The 22,396-nt window shown below is 47.5% G+C and overlaps 1 protein-coding gene across 4 annotated transcripts in view; it reads left to right on the top strand.

The window, feature by feature from the left end:
• The window catches only part of RFX4 (regulatory factor X4), a 158,382-nt gene extending 136,467 nt beyond the window's left edge, over nt 1-21,915 (top strand). For all 4 annotated transcript variants that reach the window (XM_044228053.1, XM_044228054.1, XM_044228052.1 and 1 more), the window contains 3 exons: nt 9,818-9,980; nt 11,670-11,808; nt 20,316-21,915. In XM_044228053.1, coding sequence (XP_044083988.1) covers nt 9,818-9,980; nt 11,670-11,808; nt 20,316-20,588 — 575 coding nt within the window. In that variant the 3' untranslated portion in view covers nt 20,589-21,915. The remainder of the gene's footprint in view (nt 1-9,817; nt 9,981-11,669; nt 11,809-20,315) is intronic.
• Nucleotides 21,916-22,396: the final 481 nt, after the last annotated feature.

The raw sequence follows: 22,396 nt of genomic DNA, 5'->3' as shown, positions 1-22,396 counted from the left end.
AAACCTGCTTAACTGTTCTCCCCGTTACCCAAATCGAAATCTGGGAGTCGGCTTCAAATCTTTCCCTCAGCTCCTGTATTCGTTAGGTTAAGGTTAGCTAGGTTAAGCTAAGCCACTGTAACAGATCCAGAAGTTCGAGTTAATACAGGAGAGAGCGATTTCGTGCTTACAGACAGTCCTGGTGTTCAGGTAGAGAGGAGGCCCTCTTAAATGTAACCATTTGGAAACACTTGGTCTTTCGGTATTAGGTTGCACCACACCGCAAGGCAGTGGTTCTCAAAGTGCGGTCTGTGGACCAGCAGTCCCAGCTTCTCCTGGGAACGTCTTAGAAATGCTCGTTATCAGGTCCCATCACAGACCTTCTGAATCAGAAACTCTGGGGGCAAGGCCCACAGATTGGCTCACCACGGATGCATACCAGCTAGAGGCCCACTGCCTTTGGGCTTTGTCAAGTCTGCAACCCGCTGACGGAAAGAGAAGGTGGGTGGGGAGAGGAGAGCCCATGCTCTCAAAGCTGCACCTTCCTGGCCTGCAGGGTGTGTGTGTCCCTTCCGTTTCCATTCCCCCAGCGAGGACTCAGTCACAGCGGCTCATGTAACTGCAGAGAGCAGCTGGGAAATGAAGGCTCCTTTGACCTGTTTCTTCCCCTCCCACCGTCGCCGCGTGTTCAGGTCTTCCCCCACCTCTTGCGGACGTCGAGCAGATTCTCAAGCTGGTGACCTGCCTCTCCTCTTGTCTGTCCACTTTCTTGCTGCCCATTGCACTGGTTTCCCTCAAAGTGCAGCAGCCAGTCCACCACCCCGAACTCGGGCCTGTTAGCAGACTCGTTCTCCAGGCACTGCTCACCCCGCTCCCCCCGCACCCGAGGAGATCCCAGTCGTCTTCATTTCCCTCACGCTCCAGGTTTGCGTTTTCCTCCAGACCCTCACCGCATGCTTGAGCTTACTTTTATCCTAGTTCTACTTAGAATTATTTTCAGAATAGACTAGGGACTAAATCGTATGGTTTTGAAGACCAAATAAATAGGGTGAGGTTGCCCTATTTAGGAGGTTGTGTTTTACCCATTCATTCGTTTACGGGTCCATCCGTTTCTCTACCCATTTATCCAATAAATATTTCTCCAGTGGCTTCTATGTACTAGGCACTTCAGATCCTTGCCTCCTGGGATGATGTTATTTAGAGGTTCGGGATCTGATGGGTGCTAACTAGGGCTGATTTGGGAGCAGGGAAGGGAGGAGCACAAAGGGAGGCCGTGTATCTGGAGGGTCTGTGAAGACTGGATAAGGCAAGAGCAGGTGGTCTGGGCAGAGGGAGGAAGCATTAGTACAAAGACCTGGAGGCAACAGACAGCATGTCTTTTTCAGAGAAGCTGAAGTATATATCCTAGGAATCTTCTATTAATTCCTTCCCTCAAGTCTCCTTCTCCAGAACTAGCGCTACTTAGGGAATGAGCAGGTGCTTAAGAGCCTATCAGGTGCCTGCCCTCGTGTGCACTGTGCCAGGGGCGGAAACTTGCCAAGGAACTGAACGTCCTTTGTCAGGGACCGCTAAGGAGACTGGATTCTTCAGAGTATTGTGAAGGAAGGGGGTCAGAAACTGGCATTAGATAGAGCTTTGATTTTGCTTTGGGTACGCGGCTGGAAAGCGCCCTCACCTTCCGTGGGAATTTACATTCTGCCATCACATACATGTTTACATGATGCACCTGGAATCCTGCTTTGTCTCCACTTTGAGGAGGAAGAACACGCCCCCCCTCCCCTAACGCTCCCATTTTCCCTCCATCCTGGGCTGTTGTAGCTCCTGCTTAGAGGCTTGGGAAGACGAGCCGTAGGGGAAAGAACCACCTTAGTCACGGGGAGAGAACTCTGAGCCCTGTTCACAGCTCTTTAGCCACTCGGTGGTCCTTGCCAGGCTAGAGCATGGGGCAAGGCAGGAGCCAGGACGGTAAGAAGGGCTCTCAGCCTCACCCCCACACCCCCGGGAGACACATGTGAGCCAATCGGTGACAACGCCCTTATTGTGAAAATAAACAGGGAAACCATGCACACCAGACAGTCATGCGTTGTGAGCAGAAGTGGTTTGGGGGGGGGGGGGGACTCTTCGGCAGCGCGTCCAGCCAGGACACTGTGAGGCAAGAAGGGGACAGGAGGGCTGCGAAGGCAGGATGTCCAGAATCTCTTCGTAATTCTCGTCCGGCTAGTGGGTCTGCCTGGCTTTCCTCATAGCACTGTGGAGGCCTCGAGGTGTGGCAGGTGTGACCGTCAGACCCACAGGAATATCGTAAATGTGTTCAGAGATTTCTGTGCAATGTGTTCAAGAGTCATAAAAGTAGCTTCTTAGAAATACAAATGTGAAACAGGTTCTCTTCAGATGATCGTAACCTTTGAAGATTTTGGCACATTCCTGCTTTGTTCTCAGACATCTCCAGGGGGCATTAAAAATGTCATCCTAGATAAAACTATGTGTAATATTTTTCCCAAGCACCACTTTTGAAATATCCCACAGCTAAATTGGACTGGATCTTGGCATGCATGTGGGTCATGGTCTTGGAGGAGACATAAACATAATTTCCTAACAACACGGATGGTTTTATAGAACTTGCATTATAAAACACATGTATCCGTGATATATACCAAAGTATTAGGAAATGTACTGTGGTAGGTTTCTTAAATTTGGGGACTTGGGCAAATATTCCGTTAACCAATATTGTGAATTGGAAAACAATTATTGTATATCTTATAAAATGCATTCGCCATGTTTCTTTTTTTTTTTTTAAGTTAACTCGACATATGGTCTTCATGCCCAGTTAATTTTTATTTTCGTCTTAAAATTACTGGCTGATTTATATACCATGACTTTCCAGAAAGTATCTGAAGTGATTAACAATTTAAAAAAAAAAAAAGAAAGAAAGAAAGAAAGAAAAAGCATTTTTTTAAAAAGACCCAAACCAGAAAGTAAGAAATAAAGAAGTGGGGAAAATTAAACAAAAGAACCCACCCCCGCTAAAAACAGTTTACTAATACATTAAATGAAATTTTAAGTGACCTAGTTATTTTGCTGGGTCTCTAGCATTTTCTGGATATCATCACTCAGATGTACGTGTTATCAAGTTCGAGTCAGAGTCAAGGCCAATCAGGTGTGTGCAGTTCTTCCACACATCAGTGTCTCACTGTTGATGGACACTTCCCTATTTTTCAGCTGTGAAAAAGAGAACAGTATTATGTCTGCTTGGTGAGCACAAAGAGAAAATTAATTCATTGCACATAATCTCTCGGCATCCTTTGGTACAAGCTCTAATGAATACAAAGTCCTTTATTATAGATAATGAGTTATGACTTACTAGGGAAACAGCCACTCTGCTTATCTGTGGCTTTGTGTCGATCTATGTCCGTACCTACATGTATATCTAAAAGTGTTTCCTTAGGACTGTTTTCATTAATTGTTTTTAAAGGGGTGGAGGGGGGTGTGGAAGAAAGTGAAAGGAAAGGATATGGGGCACCTAACATGGAACCCGATACTGGCTGATTTTTGACTGGGCACGTTCAAGTCTACGGCAAGGCCATGATAGGTGACTGGGTAAAGGTTTCCATTTCAACAGATTTCCACAAGGTAAAAATCTAACCCATCTATCTGTTTTCTTCCCTAACTTTGTGAGCTTGCCGCCTCACTCTTGGCCCAGCAAAGGTCAGAAACCTTCATTTTTGTTAAGGGAAAGTGGCTCTTTTCCTCCTCAGGGGCGTGGCAGGTGGTGCCACACCGAGCAGCCCACTTAACATGACATTGGGCTGCAATTCTTTAATGTCATTTAACGCAAACTGTAAAGCTCCCTCTCCATCCCGCTGAGGCCTCGGAAGGGCTCGAAGACCTGGTTTATGATGTCATTTGAAGTATTCCCTCCTTTAGCAATGACAATAAAAGTTAACTATTAAACACATGTTTTCACCTTCCCACCATGGTTTCCCTGTGCGACAAAACCGGCAAATTAAATCACTGAGATTCTAGGATCCCTATAGAAATAAAGGCAGATTCCCTACAAATGGCCTGAGCTGTAGAACATCTGGCCTGCCCAGCTGCATTTTCTCTCCACCGGTTGAGGATATAACAAAGCTAACTGGCCCCTACTCGTTCCAAATAACAAAAGCTCAGTTATGCCGAGGGGAGCTAAAAGGAGTGGGCCCCGGGGGCCACCGCGGCCCCGCCCCAGAGCTCATGTTGACTCACGGATACATCCTCGAGTTGTCCCTGCCAGCAAAGGCCTTCTCCAGCCCTGCTGCTTCCTCTGTCGAAAGGAATGGAATTAGGAAACAGAAGCTGGGCCTGAAAACAAATTGTTCAATCTCTTCTGGACTTCACTTCACCTCTGGAGTTGCTCGTTCATTCTCCTGTTGACTTCTTCTAGGCCTCATCTTTGTGGTGTCCTGGGAGCACAGAGTGATAAGAACAGGCAGAGGTGCCGCCTTCGTGATACTTAAATCCTAGTGGGTAAAGGGATTCAATACAGAAGTAAACTACCAGGTCAATAAACCATTTCGAACGCTCATAACGAGAATGAGAGTGTGCTAGGAAATGGTCAGAGGAGGCCTCTCCGAGGAGGTAGCATTTATCCAAGACCCAGAATATCAAAGGGTCAGCCACATAAAGTCTGGGGAGAGGAAAAGATCATTCTAGGTAATGGGGAACAGCATGGGCCCAGGCCTGTCATCGTGCGGACTGACTGCTGTGGCTACATGAGCGGAAAGTGGCAGCAGGGGAAGCTGCGGAGGGAGGCAGGTCCAGATGCCGAACCAGCGTCTCTCTCTGGGAAAGGATCCCGGTCAGCTCTGTCAATGAGATTTTAGCTAGGGAGCTACTGATAAAGTCACCCGAACAGCTGAGGTTTTCAACTTGAGCAAGTATTCTCCTTAAGCACTGTTCCCCGGAGGATGGGTAGCCAGTGGGGTGAATATACCTATGAAGTCTTTTCCTGTCTCAGTGTTGAAGGTTATACCAAATGTTTGCTTCGTAGCAAATGTTGTAAGAGGACACCGTTCAAACAGAATTTTCTGCGATAATGGCAACTTTTTTTTTTTTTTTTTTAATCTGAGCTGACCAAAGCAGTAGATGCTGAGCACACAGGGCTACTGAGCACTTGAAAGGTGGCTAGTGCAATGAAGGAACTGAATTTTTTTTTTATCGTATTTTGTTTTAATTAGTTTAAATTTTAAGAGCCATCTGTGGCCTGTGGCTACTGTCTAGGCAGCTCCGGAATCTAGACATACTTAAGGGAGCTTATTTTTCAGGAAGGTACTAACAAAAGGCTTAGGTTAGATCAAAACCTGAGCAACATCTGTGATGGTTCATAGAATCCTTGCAGGGGGAAAAGGTTCAAACAGTTTAGGTCAAGATCTGAAGGAAGGCTATGGCCAGGTAGCCTGAAAAGTTGCCTGAATTTTCTCAAGTCTGTACCAGATCCTTACAACCTCTGATCTTGACAGGCCCGCTACACGCAGCGTGCGTGACAGGAGGTAGTGGCTTAGAGAACATTGCGACTCAGAGTGTGGTCCACGGACCAAGAGCATTACCATCGTTTAGAAGCTTGTTATAAATGCAGAATTGCTGGCTCAGCTCCCAACCTGCTGAATCAGAATCTGCCTCTTAACAAGATCTCCAGGGATTCAAAGGCACATTCAGCTGTGAGAAGCCGCTGCTGTTGTGGAAAGGCTTTGGAGTTGGGCAGGATCTGGGTTCAAATTTGAGTAAGTCTCGGGCCACAACTGCCTCACCTGCGAAAGGAGGCAATACCACCTACCTCAAAAGGTTATTGCCAAAATTCAGTGAGTTAGTGTATTAAAAAGGAAAGTAGCTTGAGGTCTGGTTTATGTTGGATGATTAATCATTCATTCCTTCATTTATTCAACAGGTTATTCTTGACTTACCTGTTTTATTCCAAGCCCACTTCCTAGCCTCTGTTTAAAACCCCCTCCAGGAAAAATGACAACAGTAACAAAAACTCAGGGAAGAAAAACATTTTGTTGGGGATGGGAAGGAAGGAAAATCTTGCTCTCCAACAGTTTTAATACTAGAACATGGACAAAACTTATCTTTATAGGATTCTTGGATCTTTTGGGATCTTTATGGATTCTCAAAGCCCAGGGGATTTTCTCCACAATCCTCAGACTTTTAACTAAGGATGAGTGTGTAAGGAGGGAAGAATAAGAGAAAGATGTGGGAATTAGGCACATAGGGAAGGTTTGTTGTTGTCTTGCCAAAAAATAAAAAAGCATGAGAGCGGTCTTAAAAATTAAGCACAAACTGTGAACCACACACATTTTCTTTTATTAGTTTCCTGAAAAGAGCAGCAGCGGCCGTTCTCACTGGAGGCCCCACTGATAGGACAGGAAATGTAAGGGGTGTTGTTTTCTAGGCCCCAGGCAAAAAGGGTTTCTCACCCGAGCCAGTAGGTGTTACTCTGCTAAAGCCTGCTTGAGTGGGTCTGTTCGATGGCTGGCACCTGGCCATCTAGGGGTTTTGTTTCCCAGACCACAGGAGCCCATTTTTCCAAGAGTTCCACTAGCTTTTTGTTTGATAACGTCTATTTCTAGCAGCATTTACTCCTTCAACAACAACTTCGATGAAACAAAGATTTACTGAACACCTACTATTTGGCAGGCCCTCTGCTGGGATACAGAGATGAATAAGGAACAGTTGCTCCACTCCAGGGGCTCAGACAAAAGTAACTTCCATTGCATTCCCTCAGGTGATGGCTATTATCACCACTGTGTCTTCCTATTGCTGGGTGGGGTGGAAAAAGAGAAAATCTTTTGGCTTCCTAGGCTGCCTCCTTTAAACACCCACTGACCTCACAGCACTCTGCCGAGGTCCCAGGGGCTTGAAGGGTTAATTACTTGCTTGCTGTGGCTGGTTCATTGTTCTCCTGTACTTCCCACCCTTCTCCAATTCTATCTCCCCTTGTAAAATTTGTTTAGTATATGTTAATAATGTTTTTCTTTTCACAGAGGTAGTGTACATTCATTCTAAAAAAATACAGATAAACAAAATGAAGAAATGTTTTAAAGCCTTTCTCAATCCCACTGCCTAGAGATAACCCGTTTTAATAAAAAGGATCTTTTTAAAAATTATAACAGTAATATAATTTCATATGAAGCACAAAATATAGAGGAGGGCATTCAGGCATAATCCAGTCTTGTGGGGCATGATCACTTTGGAATTTTGTCTTTCCAGTCTCCTTATAGTTGCTATGAATGATACCTAACAGATAGCCTGCTAAAGTCATTATCTCCTTGTATATGATGTACACGTGCAAACCAGGAAGGGGTACTTTTAGGCACCCTGGTGAATAAGAACATCTATGATTTTATGGGGAAAAAAACGTGTTTAGAAGTTTGGTATAATTAGCTCAATTTCTGCTGCTGTTCAAATTTCACCCCTGGTGACAGAATCTGACCCAAGAAAAGTGTCTTTCTTCCCTGTCATCTGAAATGGGACACAGAGAAATCTCTACTTTAAGAAAGTCCAATACAAGATTCCTAGTGAATTCACAGGGAAGAGCGCGTGAATATCGTCGAGAGCCTCCCACGTGCCAAGCTCATGTCAGTTACCTCTCACCACAGTTCTGCAAAATAGCTATTATCGTGCCTGTTTTACAGATGATGAAAGAAAATTTCAGAGGCTCGCCCAAGATCTTCCAGCCAGTACTCAGCGGGACTAGACCCCAGAGCGGAGAGGCAGTTGGTAGAGAGAAAGAAAAGCCTATGCCAGACTGGGGTTCAGAGCCCCACTGTTCCCACCCACGGGGACCTTGGGCAAGTTAATCAATCTGAGTTTCCCTGAACTGGACTTGAGTGTGACGCCACTAGCCTGAAGGGCGGACCTAAGGAACAGTCGTGAGAATCAAGTGTGGAGTCCACAGTAAGGGTGTTGTGGGGGACACTGTTGGGCAAGTCCCAGTTGTCTTTTACAGGGGCATCTGAAAGAAATACCTGTTTGACAGGTGACTCCTGAGCACCTTGTTTGCTATCTCATGGCTTCCAACTTGTCAGGTTTCCCTGTGGCCTGGTTTCCTGGAAAATCTCTGAGCCCAGGTTAAGGCCCACCTCTACGAAGAGTTAGAGTAGACACATTTAGCCTTACTCCTGTTTCGCTCCAGTTTTAATTTCTTTGTTCACTCCCACATTTGCATGATTTTCTTGAATCCTTTGTATTCCTAAGCGCGCTCTCTTACATTCTTTCAGATTTAACCTTCCGTTTCCTCATCTGTGAAGTGGGGGTAGTATTTTAAGGGTATCTGTAAGGCACTTAGCACGGTGCCTGGACCATATTAGATGCTCAATAAATGGTGTGTCCTTCATGCTCTTGGAATAAACCTTTGTCCCTTCATTTAAAAGGGGCGCTATTTGCATTCTGAAAGATTCTCTGGTTTACAAGAGAGTTCAATACAGAGTTCTTTTAATAATAAATATGTTCAAAGTCAGACTCCATTTTCACTTGGCTTCCAGAGTACCCCTCAATGAACCTGTCTGTAATTGGCAAAGGGCTGGCCCACCAACTCCTCCTTCCACCTGCTCCACGCCAGTGTAGCTACTCCTCTGCTATTTGCGAAGTCCTTGGGACAGAAGGGACCGCGTTCCTCAATGAAAACCGTTCCTTCAGCTTCCCTCAGGGATGTTAGGATAGAAAAGATCTTCTGCAGAAAACAGAACTAAAGCAAGTTTTACTTCCCCTTAAGAATGGCCTCCTATAACCAGTTCTTCAATTTTCCCTGTGCCTGCAAGGGGTCGTTCAATTCTAGTCCCGCCCCCCCATCTCCTACAATAGGTTTCCTTATTTCCACTGATCAACATTTTGAAATTTATCAGAAATCGACAAGTGTATCATTTAGTGATTTCTTAAATTACTATTTTTGTAGTCTAACCATCTCGTAAAATTCTTAAGCATCTTGAGGGTTTTAAAGTTTGTCAATTTCCCTTCCCAATCCCTAGCACTTTAAAGATAACCAATTAAAAAGTAAGTTAATGGAATTAGTAATATGAATGGAATAGGTCATCGTGAAGGTCATTGTCTAATAATCTTCAAAAAGACCTGGGCAGGCAGAGCCCAATAATCTACTTAGGGCTACTTAGAGCAGTTTGTTGGCTAACATCTGGTTAGTTGAGTGTTGAGAAGTTACTTAGCTGTGCTTCTCTGAGCTTTCTTTTGTCCTCTCTCCTTCCTTCCCTCTTTCCTCTCCCTCCTCTTCTTTTTAAAATGTTTATTAAAAAATTTGGGGCCACCAGCCTCTGTATCAAGCACCAGCGTTCCAACAGGGGCCAAAACAGACAAGGCCTCTATCCTCATGGAGCTTCTAGTTGAGAGGGGATAAAGCATTAAGTAAATCACATTCATGGATGGGGGTAAGATGAAAATTATCGTAGACACCACAAAAGACTATAGTGAGGTAGGGGATCAGACTCCGTCTGGGGTTAGGATAAGGGGTTAGGATCTCAATAGAGCTTTCGCTATTGAGTTATGAGGAACGAGTGGAAACTAAGGGAGGAATACAGTTTCAGGCAGCAGAAAGAACATGTGCAAAGGCCCTGTGGTGCTGGGAATTGTGATTCTCTGGGGAAAAAATGAAAGAAATCTATTGTGGCTAGATCAGAGAGAACAAAGGCAGGGGTAGGGGATGCTTCTCATGAGGTCAACTAGGACAGAGACACATGTTCTGTAAAGATTTTGACTTTCAGCTTAAAGAGCATGGGAGGAGGCCACTAAAGTGTTCTAAGAATGGGGCATGGAGAAACTGCGTGAGTGACGTACACGTCTTAATTTATCTCTACAGGAGCAATGCAGTCATACACGTGGTCTCTGACCTATACGGTGACAACGGCGGCAGGGTCCCCAGCGGAAAACTCCCAACAGCTGCCCTGTATGAGGAGTACCCATGTGCCTTCTTCCTCCGTCACTCACAGGATACCAGTTTATCCGCACAGAGAGGAGCACGGGTAGGCTAACTGCCTGAGATGCCATTGGACTTTTACATTTGGGGTCACTTAACAGCTGTTTTCTCAAAGGGCAGGAGGAGTACTGTCCTCTGAAGGCACTCAGTACCATCCTGAGTATAACAGACTCTTGCAGTCCCCACGGGGCCCTGGAGGTGGGCATTAGCAAGCCCATTTCCCAGATACAGAAACTGAGATGATGGCTCAAGTTCAGTCCCTCGGGGTCACACAGCTGATAGAGGCAGGGCCCAGACTGAGCATCTGTCCTGTCACATCCAAAGCCTGTATTCTTCCCTCTCTTCTGCTTCAGAGCCCCAGCAGAAGACCCCCTTCCGGCAGTTTCCCCAGGCAGTAGAGCCTTGTGGTAGGCCCAGGCCTCCTGTGACTGGATTAGAGGAGGGCTTCCCCACCTGAGGGCTGCAGGTCTCTGGACAGTGGCAGTTGTTAAGGGGGCTCAGGAAACCCCCATGGGTTCTATTGGAGCTTTGTGCCCAAAGAAATAAGTCATTGATTTTGCTCATTTTTTCCCCAAATCTCTGTTGGGGAAAAATGTTGTTGCTGTGATGAATGAACCACAAGTCCATTAAGAAGTGTTACCTGAAAGCAGAGGAGCTTCTTGTCATCATGCAGTGTCTTCATCAAAAGACACTAATCCTAGAATGTCTAATGTGCAGTCATCTGAAAACCACATGACATTAAAAGGGCCCTTATTCTCAAGAAGGCGAGATTCTGCCACATGGGTTGAGGCGAGATTCTGCCACAGGCGTTTCCAGCAGAGCAGCTGTGCGGGACACAGGAGGCGGCCCCCTCAGGTGTCGTCCACATGGTGGCCCAGCAAAACACAGCAAGACGCCAACCCCGAGGCTGGACGTCGGCCTGGCTGCTGGCTGACCGACTCCAAGATCTGTCCCCAGGGTCAGGTCCTCCTGACCTTTATTTTCTCAGGGGATCTCTTAGAATATCTTTCCACATCTTTAGAACAGACTTTGAAAATGGTTTCAGGAAGCCTTATGATTCTGGGGCAATGGCAGAAGAAACCCCACGTGGTCTTAGGTCCATGTTTTTGCTGAGAAGATGTTATTAGGAAGAACAGTGATAAGAATATCCTGTATTTCATAGGACTTTCTGTCTTATAGAGGGTTTTCACATATCTGACCCTCAGAATAACCAGGGCCAGCATTTTTACACAAGTCAGAAACAAGGCTGCGGGTTGCCCAAGGCTCCCACAGCTAGAAAGGGGCGGAGGCAGGCTCTCTGGCACCTGGGTGAGCGGCCCATGATGCATCTCCCGTGGGGCCTGGACGATACAAAACATAATCCCCAAGTAATTTTTTCTTTCTTTCTTATTTGACTTCAGGCTATAATATAGGGCTTTCCAACAGAACAGGAGTAGAAGTTTCTGTCCCTAATTATGTTTTGCTCTGGGCTGCCTTTCATTCCCTGAGCGCACTCCGAGTGCTAAGGGAGGTGCGCCGAGGAGAGAAGGAAAATCAGCCTGGGAGTTTAAACCCACAACAGGGTGGCGATGGTAAGAACCAAAAGGATGAAAGATGGAAACGAAGAGAAAAATGGAAAAGAAGAAAGAAGAACAAAAAGGAAAGAAAAAAAGATGAGGTTGATTTTTGGAGGCATGAAAGTGATCCGCCATCCCCACCCTGACTCCCACTCTTCACTGTGTTTCCTGCGTTTCAGATACACGGGAAGCTACAACTATGGGAGCTACGGCAGCCAGCACCCTCCCCCCATGCAGAGCCAGTACCCGGCCCTCCCCCACGACACGGCCATCTCTGGCCCGCTGCACTACGCCCCTTACCACAGGAGCTCCGCACAGGTGAGTCCCCAGTCCTGCTTGCTGGCCCGCCCAGGCCTTGAGGCACTTGGTGACAGGTCTAGTCAATTTAACACAGTTAATAGGTACCTTCTGTATACCACGTGTGTCTGTCACCAAGGAGAGGGGAGGATCCTTTCCTCAGGGTCACGTCCACCTTTTGGTGGCTGCCCACTGAAGTGGGTGCTCGGCCACTGTTCAGGCTCCACTCCCTCTTGCCACGTGGGTGCACACCACCTGTCTTTGGTTCCGTCCTCTCTAATCCCAGGATCCAGTCAGCCGCCGTGTCTGCTGCCCTGTCTCAGGCAGCCGCCCACACACGGGATCTCTGTCAGCCATCTTGCTGGTGTCGGCCCTCGTCGAGTCCTGTCAGGACGGTCACCTGGCAGCATTCTAACTGGTCTCTGGGTCTCACGTCTGTTCCTTTCCAGTCTGATCCACACACACAACCTCACCAGAAGAATGTTCCTGAAATGAACCCTATATCAGATTGTTCTCAAGCCACACACTTCCTTTGGCTCTTCACTTGTCTAACAAACCAAACCAACCCTCTGTGGCCTGTGGTGAATGGAACTTGTGGTTGCACCTCTAACGCCAGTGTTGGGCCCTCTGCTTGTCTCAGACACTTCCTGTTGCTCTGGCTTCAGAGACAGCTGGTCTCCAGTTCTATTCAATTCTACATCCTCAACAGCTCTGCACCCCGCACTGTCCTTGCCTCAGCTCGGGGCTAAGCTAGATTTGACAAAATCCTCCCACCGGTCTCTGTGTCACTGAATCTGCCCCTCTCTGGCCCATCCTCTAGACTGCAGCCGGAGGAGTCTTTTGGAAAAAACCCGACGGGCCGTTAACACTCTCCCTCTTTTCACGTCATCGCATTCAGAGTCACATTCAGTTCTCCTGTCTCTTATGACATGCTTCCTTACGACGTGTCTTGGCATGTCTTAAGACTTGTTACATTCAGGCTTTTGCCTGCCTCTGTGGCTGACCAGCCACCCCACTCCATTTCCTCCAGCCATGCCAACCCCTGTGCGGTTCACAGATGCTCCTCTCCCAGCATAGGACTTTCTTTCCCCAGACTTGTGCGTGTTGTTCAGGAGCCGCACTTGTCTCTGCGGCACCTTCTGACATCAGCCCTTTCCTCCTCCAGGACCTTATGAGGTCCCACTGCTCTAGACTCACACAGCGCCTCTGTCCGCATCCCTCCTCACACCCTGTTGTCATCACTGACTTCTCTGACTCCTGCAGGAGACCCCAGAGCAACTCGAAGGCCAAAAAGTAAGTCTGGTGTCCTTGGGTCACAAACCCTGGCACCTGTCGAGAGCCACAGCTACCTCTGACTGAGCACTTGCCATAGGCTAGGCACCATCCTGAGCACTTTACACATCGTCATGGTAATGTGTGCAGAACCTCCTGCCTGAGGATCTGAACCCAGGCAGTGTGACCCCTTGTGTCCCAAGCTCCTACAGGGGGCCCTCTGCCCCCTCTCCTGTGTCGGCATTCACTAAGAGTTTCTGGAACCAGTGAGATAGGAAGTGAGGCATCACAAGCAACGGGAGTGCAGAGGACCCTCACTCCATGCTGCTGGGGGACTGGCAGCCAGGCAGGCAGGATGGGAGGGAGCGCGGCTTGAGGCGGGGAGTACTCAGGATAAACTAGAAAGGGGCCCAGTATAGGCAGGGAGCTCTGCTGCGGAGCGCTTGTGGGAGTCTAGAAGAGAGATGGCAGGACCCGAGCGAGGGCGGAGGCCAGGATTGCATCAGCTGCCAGCCCGAGGACCAGCCTCGGAGGGGAGGCACTGAGGAGCCTGTATACACAATACACGGGCGCTCGGGGCAAACAGGCCTCTGTTTTGATTTCCATCTGCAGTACCAAGGGAAGCCCCAGTATAATCTCCAAATAAGCCAAGAAGTTGATTCCACTAAACCATCACCTGGGGCATTCATTATAGGTCTCCCAACTGCGTCACGCAGAGAAGCCGGCTCCTGAGGTCCTGCTTCCCTTGGGAGCAGAGTCTGTGCTCCTCACTGTGATCTGCAAAATGCCTCCGAGCTGCTCTGAGGCCAGCTCACATTGAACAGAAGCAGCTCACGTGGGCCTTCACTCATTCATTCATTCATTCATTCACTCCTCAAATGATTGTGGGATGCTTGCTGTGTGGCACGCGGGCGCCAGTCCCTGATCAGACAGTGGAGAAAGGGATAGAAGCGCACCTGCCCTTGGAGAGCTCAGGCTCCAGTAGAAGACAGTCATCTAAGCAGCAGTGGCCAGATCAAGCTCAAGTCCTAAGCCGCAGTGCCATCATTGTCCTCCCTCCTTCCTCCCTCCCTTGTCTTTCCTCGTGAAATTTCAGGGGTGATATCTTTAAAGCCATGGCCATAAAAAGAAACCAGGGTCTCCTAGAGGCCCATGTGGTCCCTGGTGATCAAAGATAGGTCTGCAGCTTCCACTTCTGTGGAAGCCACAGAAGTCCCCGAATGGAGCACTATCATTTAATAGCAGCTCTTAATCAAAGGACCAAGGACTAATTGAAAGCCCACGGAGGAGCCCTTTGAATCCAGACGAGGGGTGAGAGGTGACAGGGCCGGGCAGCACCATGCCCTCCGCCCCTCTGACAAGGTCTTTTGACAACCTCTGACCCCACCACACACTCACATTCTGTGCTTGAAGGGTTATGCCTTGGCCTCCATTTGTTAAGTGAGGTGAGAAGTTAATTATATCACCTCTCTTACCCGGGTTGATTGGGGGTGTGTGTGGCCAGTACAACACAAAGAATCCTTTGTTTTTTCATTAACATTTATGCATCAAGTCCTGTTGTAGACTCTTGCAAATACACAGACTCACTTAATTCTCATAGCAACCTGGGGAAGAAGGCATTTTTCTCCAGTTTCTAAAGATGAGGAGACGGCCTCATAAGGTCATTTGCCCCAGCTTATTATGCATCCAGTAAGCAGCAAAGCAGACTCAAATGCAAATTCTTCAGCTCTGAACCCCAAGCCCGGGGCCATGAACACTACCCCCATTGTGTTTTTGGAGGGTAGATGCGAATTCAAGAAGTTACTGCAACTATTCCCAGTCAGTTTCAAGGGACCAAAGAGAAGAATCCCCTACCCTAGACTACCTCTTTCTTTCTTCCTGTGGTACTCTGGTTTAACATTGAGCATAGAGGGGAAAACCCACTGCAGGGCTGATTAGTGCCTAAGAACTGAATATCACACTTCATTATATCAGACTCACTGGGGAAAAGATCAGTCTGAACTGGAGAAAAACCACAATTCTAGAACACGGTTAAGGAACGCAGGTGGCCATCAGCACTAGAGTAACTGAAACTAATCTCGGCAAACGAACGCCTGTCTTCAAGACGAATGCAGCGTGTCCGGGAAGTGCCGCCTTCCTGTGTCCCAGCCCCAGCGGGTGTATGCTCGGAACAATCAGAACCCACTTTTTTTTTTTTTTTTTTTAAAGATTTTATTTATTTATTTGACAGAGATCACAAGTAGGCAGAGAGGCAGGCAGAGAGAGAGAGAGGAGGAAGCAGGCTCCCTGCTGAGCAGAGAGCCCGATGCGGGATTCGATCCCAGGATCCCAAGATCAGGACCTGAGCTGAAGGCAGCGGCTTAACCCACTGAGCCACCCAGGTGCCCCTACCCACCGCTGCCATTTGGTTTTTGAACTGGAGTATGTGTATGCCCTTATCTGTAGTAGTTATTTGCACGACACATGCTTTCCTCTTGGGTAATAACAAACATAGACCTCCAGTCCTGCTTGAATTCTCATAATTTCTGAATTAGTGAGTCCTGATGAAGGAGGTTTCACACTGTAAGGCTTGAACGATTTCAGAAAAACACCCTTCTTGCGACTATGCCATACTTGTTCACATCCAACTAAGTGAACGAGGGATGGTCTCAGCTGCCTCTTCCCAGGTGCCCCATTCCCATGCCCGACCAAGCAGGGAAAACCAACCAGACCAAATATGTGCCTGCAGAATATTTCTGAGCCTCATTCAACACACATTTGTGGAACTTCTACCCCCCTCAGCGGCCATGAATGTGCACTGGGCCCTGGAGCCCAAAAGCCATTTGATCAACTAGAAGCTGGAGGGCTAGACTAGAAAGCATAGACTAGAAAGCTGTGCTTTATCCCTCATCCTCATGGCCAAGGCCGGGCCTTGCCAGCCAATCCCGCAGCTCTCACAGAATCTCAAGTGGCCCCGCCCTGCCCAGGGCCATTCTGCTTTCCCCTGAGCCAAAGGGGAGAAAAGTCAATCAGCCAGAGTAGTGGAAGATCTGTGACGGCAGAGATCAAATCCCAGCTCTGCCTCTAATCAATTCCCTTATGTGAAAAATGGGGAGGATTGTAGTACATATTTCTTAGGGTTGTGAGGGTTAAGTGAGTTGATAAAGATTGGAACAGGGCCTGGCTCATGGATAACACTGTTTGTGTATATCATCTTTCATGACACCAATTGTGTAATTAAAGAATATCTTTCTCTATTAGCTCTACGGAGACAGGGACCACACCTTTTCTTCCCGGCTGTTATATCCCCAAGGCTCAGAATAGATGTGGCTTTTAGCAGGTGTTCAGTTAAGTATCTGTCCCTGAAACGAAATGAATGAATGGTTCCTCGCTCTGGTACTAAGTTGCTCTGTGACCTCAAGCAGATCGTTTCCCCTCTCTTGACCTCGGTTCCTGCATCTGTGGAAGGAGAGGTAGGACCAGATGGTCCGTCACTAAGGCTCTTCTATCATTAATGGATCATGATCCTGTGATTTGAAGAATACTAGTAACAGCTAACACATTTTGAAAACTTACTATGTGGGAGTTCTAAGTGTTTCATATGTATTAACTCATTTAATCCAGACCCTAAAAGCTCAGCGGATGTGGCTTGTCTGGCCAAGATTTGGGGGGGAAGGGGAGCTACATCCTTTTCCAGAAGAGGCTAAGAGGAAGCCTGCCCAGGGGCAGGCCCACTGGCAGAACCTCGGTGCGGTGTGAGAGCCGCCTTTCATAGGAAAACAGTTTGTGCTTCTGACTAGGCCACCTTTCACCCCTTGCTCAAGGAGCAGGCCATTTGCTGAGGGTCAGGGATAAAGGGCTCATTCTTCCCCTCTTCATGTGTAGGACCATCGAGTCAGCCTCGGGGTGGGGACTTGTTTCTCAAAATAGAACTTCCTAATGTGATTCCAAAGAGACCCAGAATCCATCACAGCTGGGATGGCCACCTGACAGAAAGTCGGACTCCCTGATGCACGCGCACACGCACGCACATGTGCCCACAAGCCTCCCTCACACCCCCTCTCACGGGGCGGGGACTGGGGACTTCTCCCCAGCTTAACATCAGTGACCACAGCGTGTGATTTAAGCCAGCAAGTGGTAACTTCCTGTTATGGGCCCTCAACAAAAAGCGCCTTTATTCTGGGCAGAGCTCTCTGGACCCCAGGGTTTGTGCCCAGCATGCTGGAGGACCCCGCACGAAACCGGATGTAGAGTGTGAAAGGTGAGGCGGGTGCCACAGGCCGGCCTCAGCCGCTCCCGCCAGACTGAATAGAAGCTTCATTGGTGGCTTTAATCACCAGGCTGAGGCAGCGGGCCCTTCAGCCTCTCATCTTTCAATGGTCTCTTCACCACGGGGAAAACGAGTCACTGACTCATTTGCAATTAGCTGACCTAACGGGACAGATTTTTCCATGCTGGATTCTGTGGTAACAGGATTGTATTGTCCCATTAGAGATATTTTGAGCCAGTCTCATTTCCAGGCAATTAGGCTTTTGAGCCTGTGACACCACCCCTGGGCACAGCTGCATCTAGGGTCCTGGATTAGGCACAAAAGCCACACTCTCTTGGGTTCTAGGGGAAAGAGGCTCCATAAGTCCATATGGCGACATTTTACCTACACAGGCCAAGCCAAGGCAGGTTCTGTCTGAATGAGCAAGAGGAGGCCTGGTCAGAGGAGGCCCTCTGACCTCCTTAGAGGAGGGCGCTTAGAGCAAGAGGGACAGAGACATTAAGGTAGAATGGGGTGTGTCCCGAAACAGGCATGTCTTCCTCTCTCATGTGATTCAGTCATGGCTGGTTAAGCCTAGTTTGTGCCACAGCGATGTTGGGGGACACGCTACCCCAGCCCCGGGTTTCCGTGCCAGCCTCACGTTAGCCTGCAGGTGGCTGTGGCTCTCATGTGCATACACGGCCTGGAGTATGGGATCCCTAAGCTGCTTTCTAGTGGTAACACCCTGGTGTTCGGTTGCCAGATAGCTGCTGGGATGCCCGGCATCATTCCAGATATTGGGAATATGGTAGTGAACATGGTGAAGCCCAGCCAGGAGCTTATGAATAGAGAGCAGTGGAAAGAGACAGCTAACAAGCAGGATGGTAAGGGTGTGACCTGAGAGGCAGAGCGTGGAGCATTTAGCATCCTGAGATAGGATGTCCAGAAAAGTCTCTGAGGAGATGGCGTTTGAGCTGAGATCTGAAGGAGGTTAAAAAGGCAGGCCATGCAAGGAGCCTGGGGCTAGGGCTGGAAACAAGTGTTCTAGGCAGCAGGAACAGGTAGGATGAAATTCCCTGAGCGGGGAACCAGCCTGGCATGCCATAGGATGGGAGAGGGGGCCTCTGGGCCAGGGAGAGCCCCGTGAGCCAAGGTGACATGCACGTAGGGAGCTTACTTGGGAGACTATCAGGAGGGGGAAGCAATCTTTTGGGAAAAATGCAAGACTGTTTTGTAATAATATTAACATTACCTGTGTGATACCTGGGATCTTGTTCTCTTGGGCAAGGTCAAGTACCACTATGATCTCAGGCCTGAGGCTTCACCATGGCTGTCACACACACAGGACCATGTAGATTCTCGTACTGGGCACGTGGGTGCACTCAAGGGTTTCTGATCCAATTTGGGGATATGAAAGCCTTGGTATGCGTTCAGAGCCCTGGGTGCTTCTCCCTTGACTTCCCAGACCCCATCTCCACCCTTCTCGCTCTTTCTGACCTGTTCTTGGGCTGGGAGGTGGCTACAGTTTCAATACAAGGCGTGCTTTCCCATATAAAAAAATCCTGGGACACCTGGGTGGCTCAGTTGGTTAAGCGGCTGCCTTTGGCTTGGGTCATGATCCCAGCCTCGTGGGATCGAGTCCCACATTGGGCTCCTTGCTCGGCAGGGAGCCTGCTTCTCTCTCTGCCTCTGCCTGCCATTCTGTCTGCCTGTGCTCGCTCTCCCTCTCTCTCTCTGGCAAATAAATAAAATCTTTAAAAAAAAAAAATCCTTCTTACCAGGAGTTGGAGCCGTCTCTCTTGATCCCTGAGTAACTGTTTCTCTCTGCATGCTTTGGGCCTAACAACCTGCCCCTGCTTTCCTCAGGCTCCCACTCAAAGCAGCAGAACGGTTCCGTGTGGCCCCCTTGACTAAAGGGAGCAGCCACTGTTGTCAGAATCCCTTCTCAAGGCTGTCTAGGCTTCAGCCTGTCTGTCTCCCTCCTACCTAATCCCTCGGGGCTCCACTCTCCAACTGTCAGGGAAGACAGATGGGGAGCAGAATTCATACTTACTCTCTCACCCCTATTCGCTGCCTTTGCCATCCTTGTTGACTGGCTCCCATCCTTGCTGGGGTGGCCCTTCCGTAGCCCAGGGAGGAAGTCTGTGTGTGAACCTGCCGGGAACTTGGAGCTCTCAAAGGGAGCCTGAAGCGCCACACGTTCCTCCCCTCTAAAAGGGGCTTATTTGCATAGCGGTCTTGGAAACAGAAAAGAATGTGGAAGAAGCACTTCTCATTCCCAGAGCTACTTCCCCTCTTCTGTCCTCCACAAAAGCACCCCTCCCATCCCCTCTCCATTGGCTTATCTCAACTCCTTCCTCCACATTCACACCAAGCCCAACAATTCACCATTTCCTACTTTGTGCCTCTTTCAGGACTTCAGTGAATGTGAACCAAAAAGAGAGATGTTCTCTAAATGATAGGCACTAATAATAACCTTTGAAGCTGTTGGCTTGCTTCCTCTTCAAAAGCCTGCTTTTAGGCTGCAGTTCATAATTGAATTCAACTGTAAAATGCTATTTTTAATAATGTCGCTGTGTTTTACTTGGTAGTATTGTTCTCTTGGGTTGATGAAATGAGACCTATCACATCTCCCTAATGGTAAAATTCACAGCCATACCTCCATAGGTCCGTATCTGTTTGGACATGCTGTTACTTGTGTGTACACACACACACACACACCTGTACTCCCAGTGGGGCTATTCCTTCTTTTGGATTTGACTTCCCCAAATATTCTAGATTCCAAGCACACAATCAGTACTCTTACTTGAGTGAACACCAACTGTGGATATGAAATCCTTTGCATTTCTCCTGTTGGTTCCTTCCTAGACGAAGTTTCCGTCTTTCACAAGTTCACTGATTTCCTTCCTATCAACTTTCATTAATAGCATCTTAAGAAATTAACTTAAACTGTGAGCATGACCAATATTGTGTATATGCAACTTGCAAGCTAAGTTTAACTTTGTGGAATTTCTTTCCCCTCAACAAGTACCCTTTCAATAGCCCTACTTCCCGGATGGAACCCTGTTTGATGAGCAGTACTCCCAGACTGCATCCCACCCCAGTCACCCCCCGATGGCCAGAGGTGCCCACAGCCAACACGTGCTACACAAGCCCGTCTGTGCATTCCACGAGGTATGGAAACTCTAGTGACATGTACACACCCCTGACCACGCGCAGGAATTCTGAGTACGAGCACATGCAACACTTTCCTGGCTTTGCTTACATCAACGGAGAGGCCTCCACAGGATGGGCTAAATGACTGCTATTGCAGGAATCCATATTTAATATTAATAATAATTATTAATAATAATAAACCCAACAACCCACCCCAAGAAGACTTTATCTCTATACATCATAACTCATGGACTACTCCTAGGTGTCCATTTCCCTAATGAACGTGAGTCTGGGATTCAGTGTGGAATGAATCAACTTTAGTTCAGAAACAGGACTCACTGAAAGTCCGTGAGATTGGGTTCCTGTAGCCAAGCCAGACTTGACTGTTTCTATAGAGCACTATTTTGGGCAGGCCAATCTGTGCCTTTTCCCTCTGTTCCATGACTTTGCTTTGTGTTGGCAAACACTCCCCGTAAGCTACTTATTTTCCTGTTGACAAAAGTTCATTAGTCTTGATGGATACTAGAGACAGAGTCTGGTTTGTGTTCTTGGATGGGCACATAATTTACCAAGAACATTCACCTTGCCATCTGTCAGTCATCTTACTATACAACGAACAGCCCTCAGGTATGTTCTACGCATCCCTTCTTCCTGGTGGTGCCATCACTGCTTCTGGGAGCATCAGAGCAAAATGCTCTGGTGTCTGGAAAACTCTAGAGTCCCTGTTACTACACCCATGTCTTTCACAGTACCTGCATTGTCTTGGAATGTAAGCACTGTCTAGAGGGAAGGAAGAGGCCTGTTCTGTATGCCTTAAGTTGATTGAGGTTTGTAGGGGACCGCGTCTTCTACATACAAGTATTTGTCCTAAGTTTGCACAATGGCTAGTGTCAGCAAAAGGCAGGAGAGGGGTTTTTAAAATTCTGTGAGAATGTGGGTTTATGGTATTGAGTATCACACTCAGCTCTGCTGTATTAACTTTGTGAAACCAGATGGACCAAACGTTCACTTACCAAGCACCAAGTGTGAAAACGACTTTCATGGTTCCTTCATAAGACCATAATAATTTCCGACACTTTGATAGAAAAAAAAATTCAAAGCTGTGCCTTTGAGCCTATACTATACTGTGTATGTGTGGAAATAAGAAAATGTATTGTACTTTTGGAAAATTTTTTTCGTAGGCATTTTTCTGTCAGATTTGTAGCAATTTGTGAGGTTTGTTAGAGATTAACATAGGTTTTCTTTCTGTATTATAAAATGCACCAAGCAATTATGGTGGACCTATTACCCTATGGGTAAGAAATAAATGGAAATATGACATCGGATGTTTTAGCAGTTGTTCTGTAAATAAAATCTTTGATCACACCGCTCAGTGTGATAATCATGTCTACAGCTAAAATGGAAATAGTTTTATCTGTACAGTTGTGCAAGATATGAATGGTTTCACACTCAAATAAAAAGTATTGAAATGACCTCTTTCTTCATTTTCATTTTGCATTTGACATTTGACAATTTGTGTGCGCGTATGTGTCAGAGAGAGAGAGAGAAATAAAGAGTAATACATAGCATTGTGAACACTTAGGTCGAAGTAAGCAAAATTAGGTGGCCTCATCTGATTGTGCTTATCCACTTCCCCCATCATCTTGTCGTAAAACAATCACTACCATTTGGATGGGCCGCATATCCGGTCCTTGAATGATTTAGCATCGATAGCCTCATGGAGGTTTGTAGGGGACCAATTCTACATACTAGGATTTGGCTTAGGTTTGCACGATGGCTAGCGTCAGCAAAGAGCAGGTCTTCTAGGGAATATTATTCTTCAATACCAGCATCATGAAGAGGTCCCCTGGTACTTAGTTCATTATGCTTTAATGATCACTGGGTACAAAGGTATTTCAAGCGCAGGGCTTTAAATACTAATAAACTTCTGGGATAGAACAGTAACATTACTGA

The sequence above is a fragment of the Neovison vison genome, chromosome 12, assembly GCF_020171115.1.
Source record: "Neovison vison isolate M4711 chromosome 12, ASM_NN_V1, whole genome shotgun sequence".
Classification (NCBI taxonomy): Eukaryota; Metazoa; Chordata; class Mammalia; order Carnivora; family Mustelidae; genus Neogale; species Neogale vison.
Note: the sequence above shows the minus strand (reverse complement) of the source record. Positions and strands in the feature narration are given on the sequence as shown.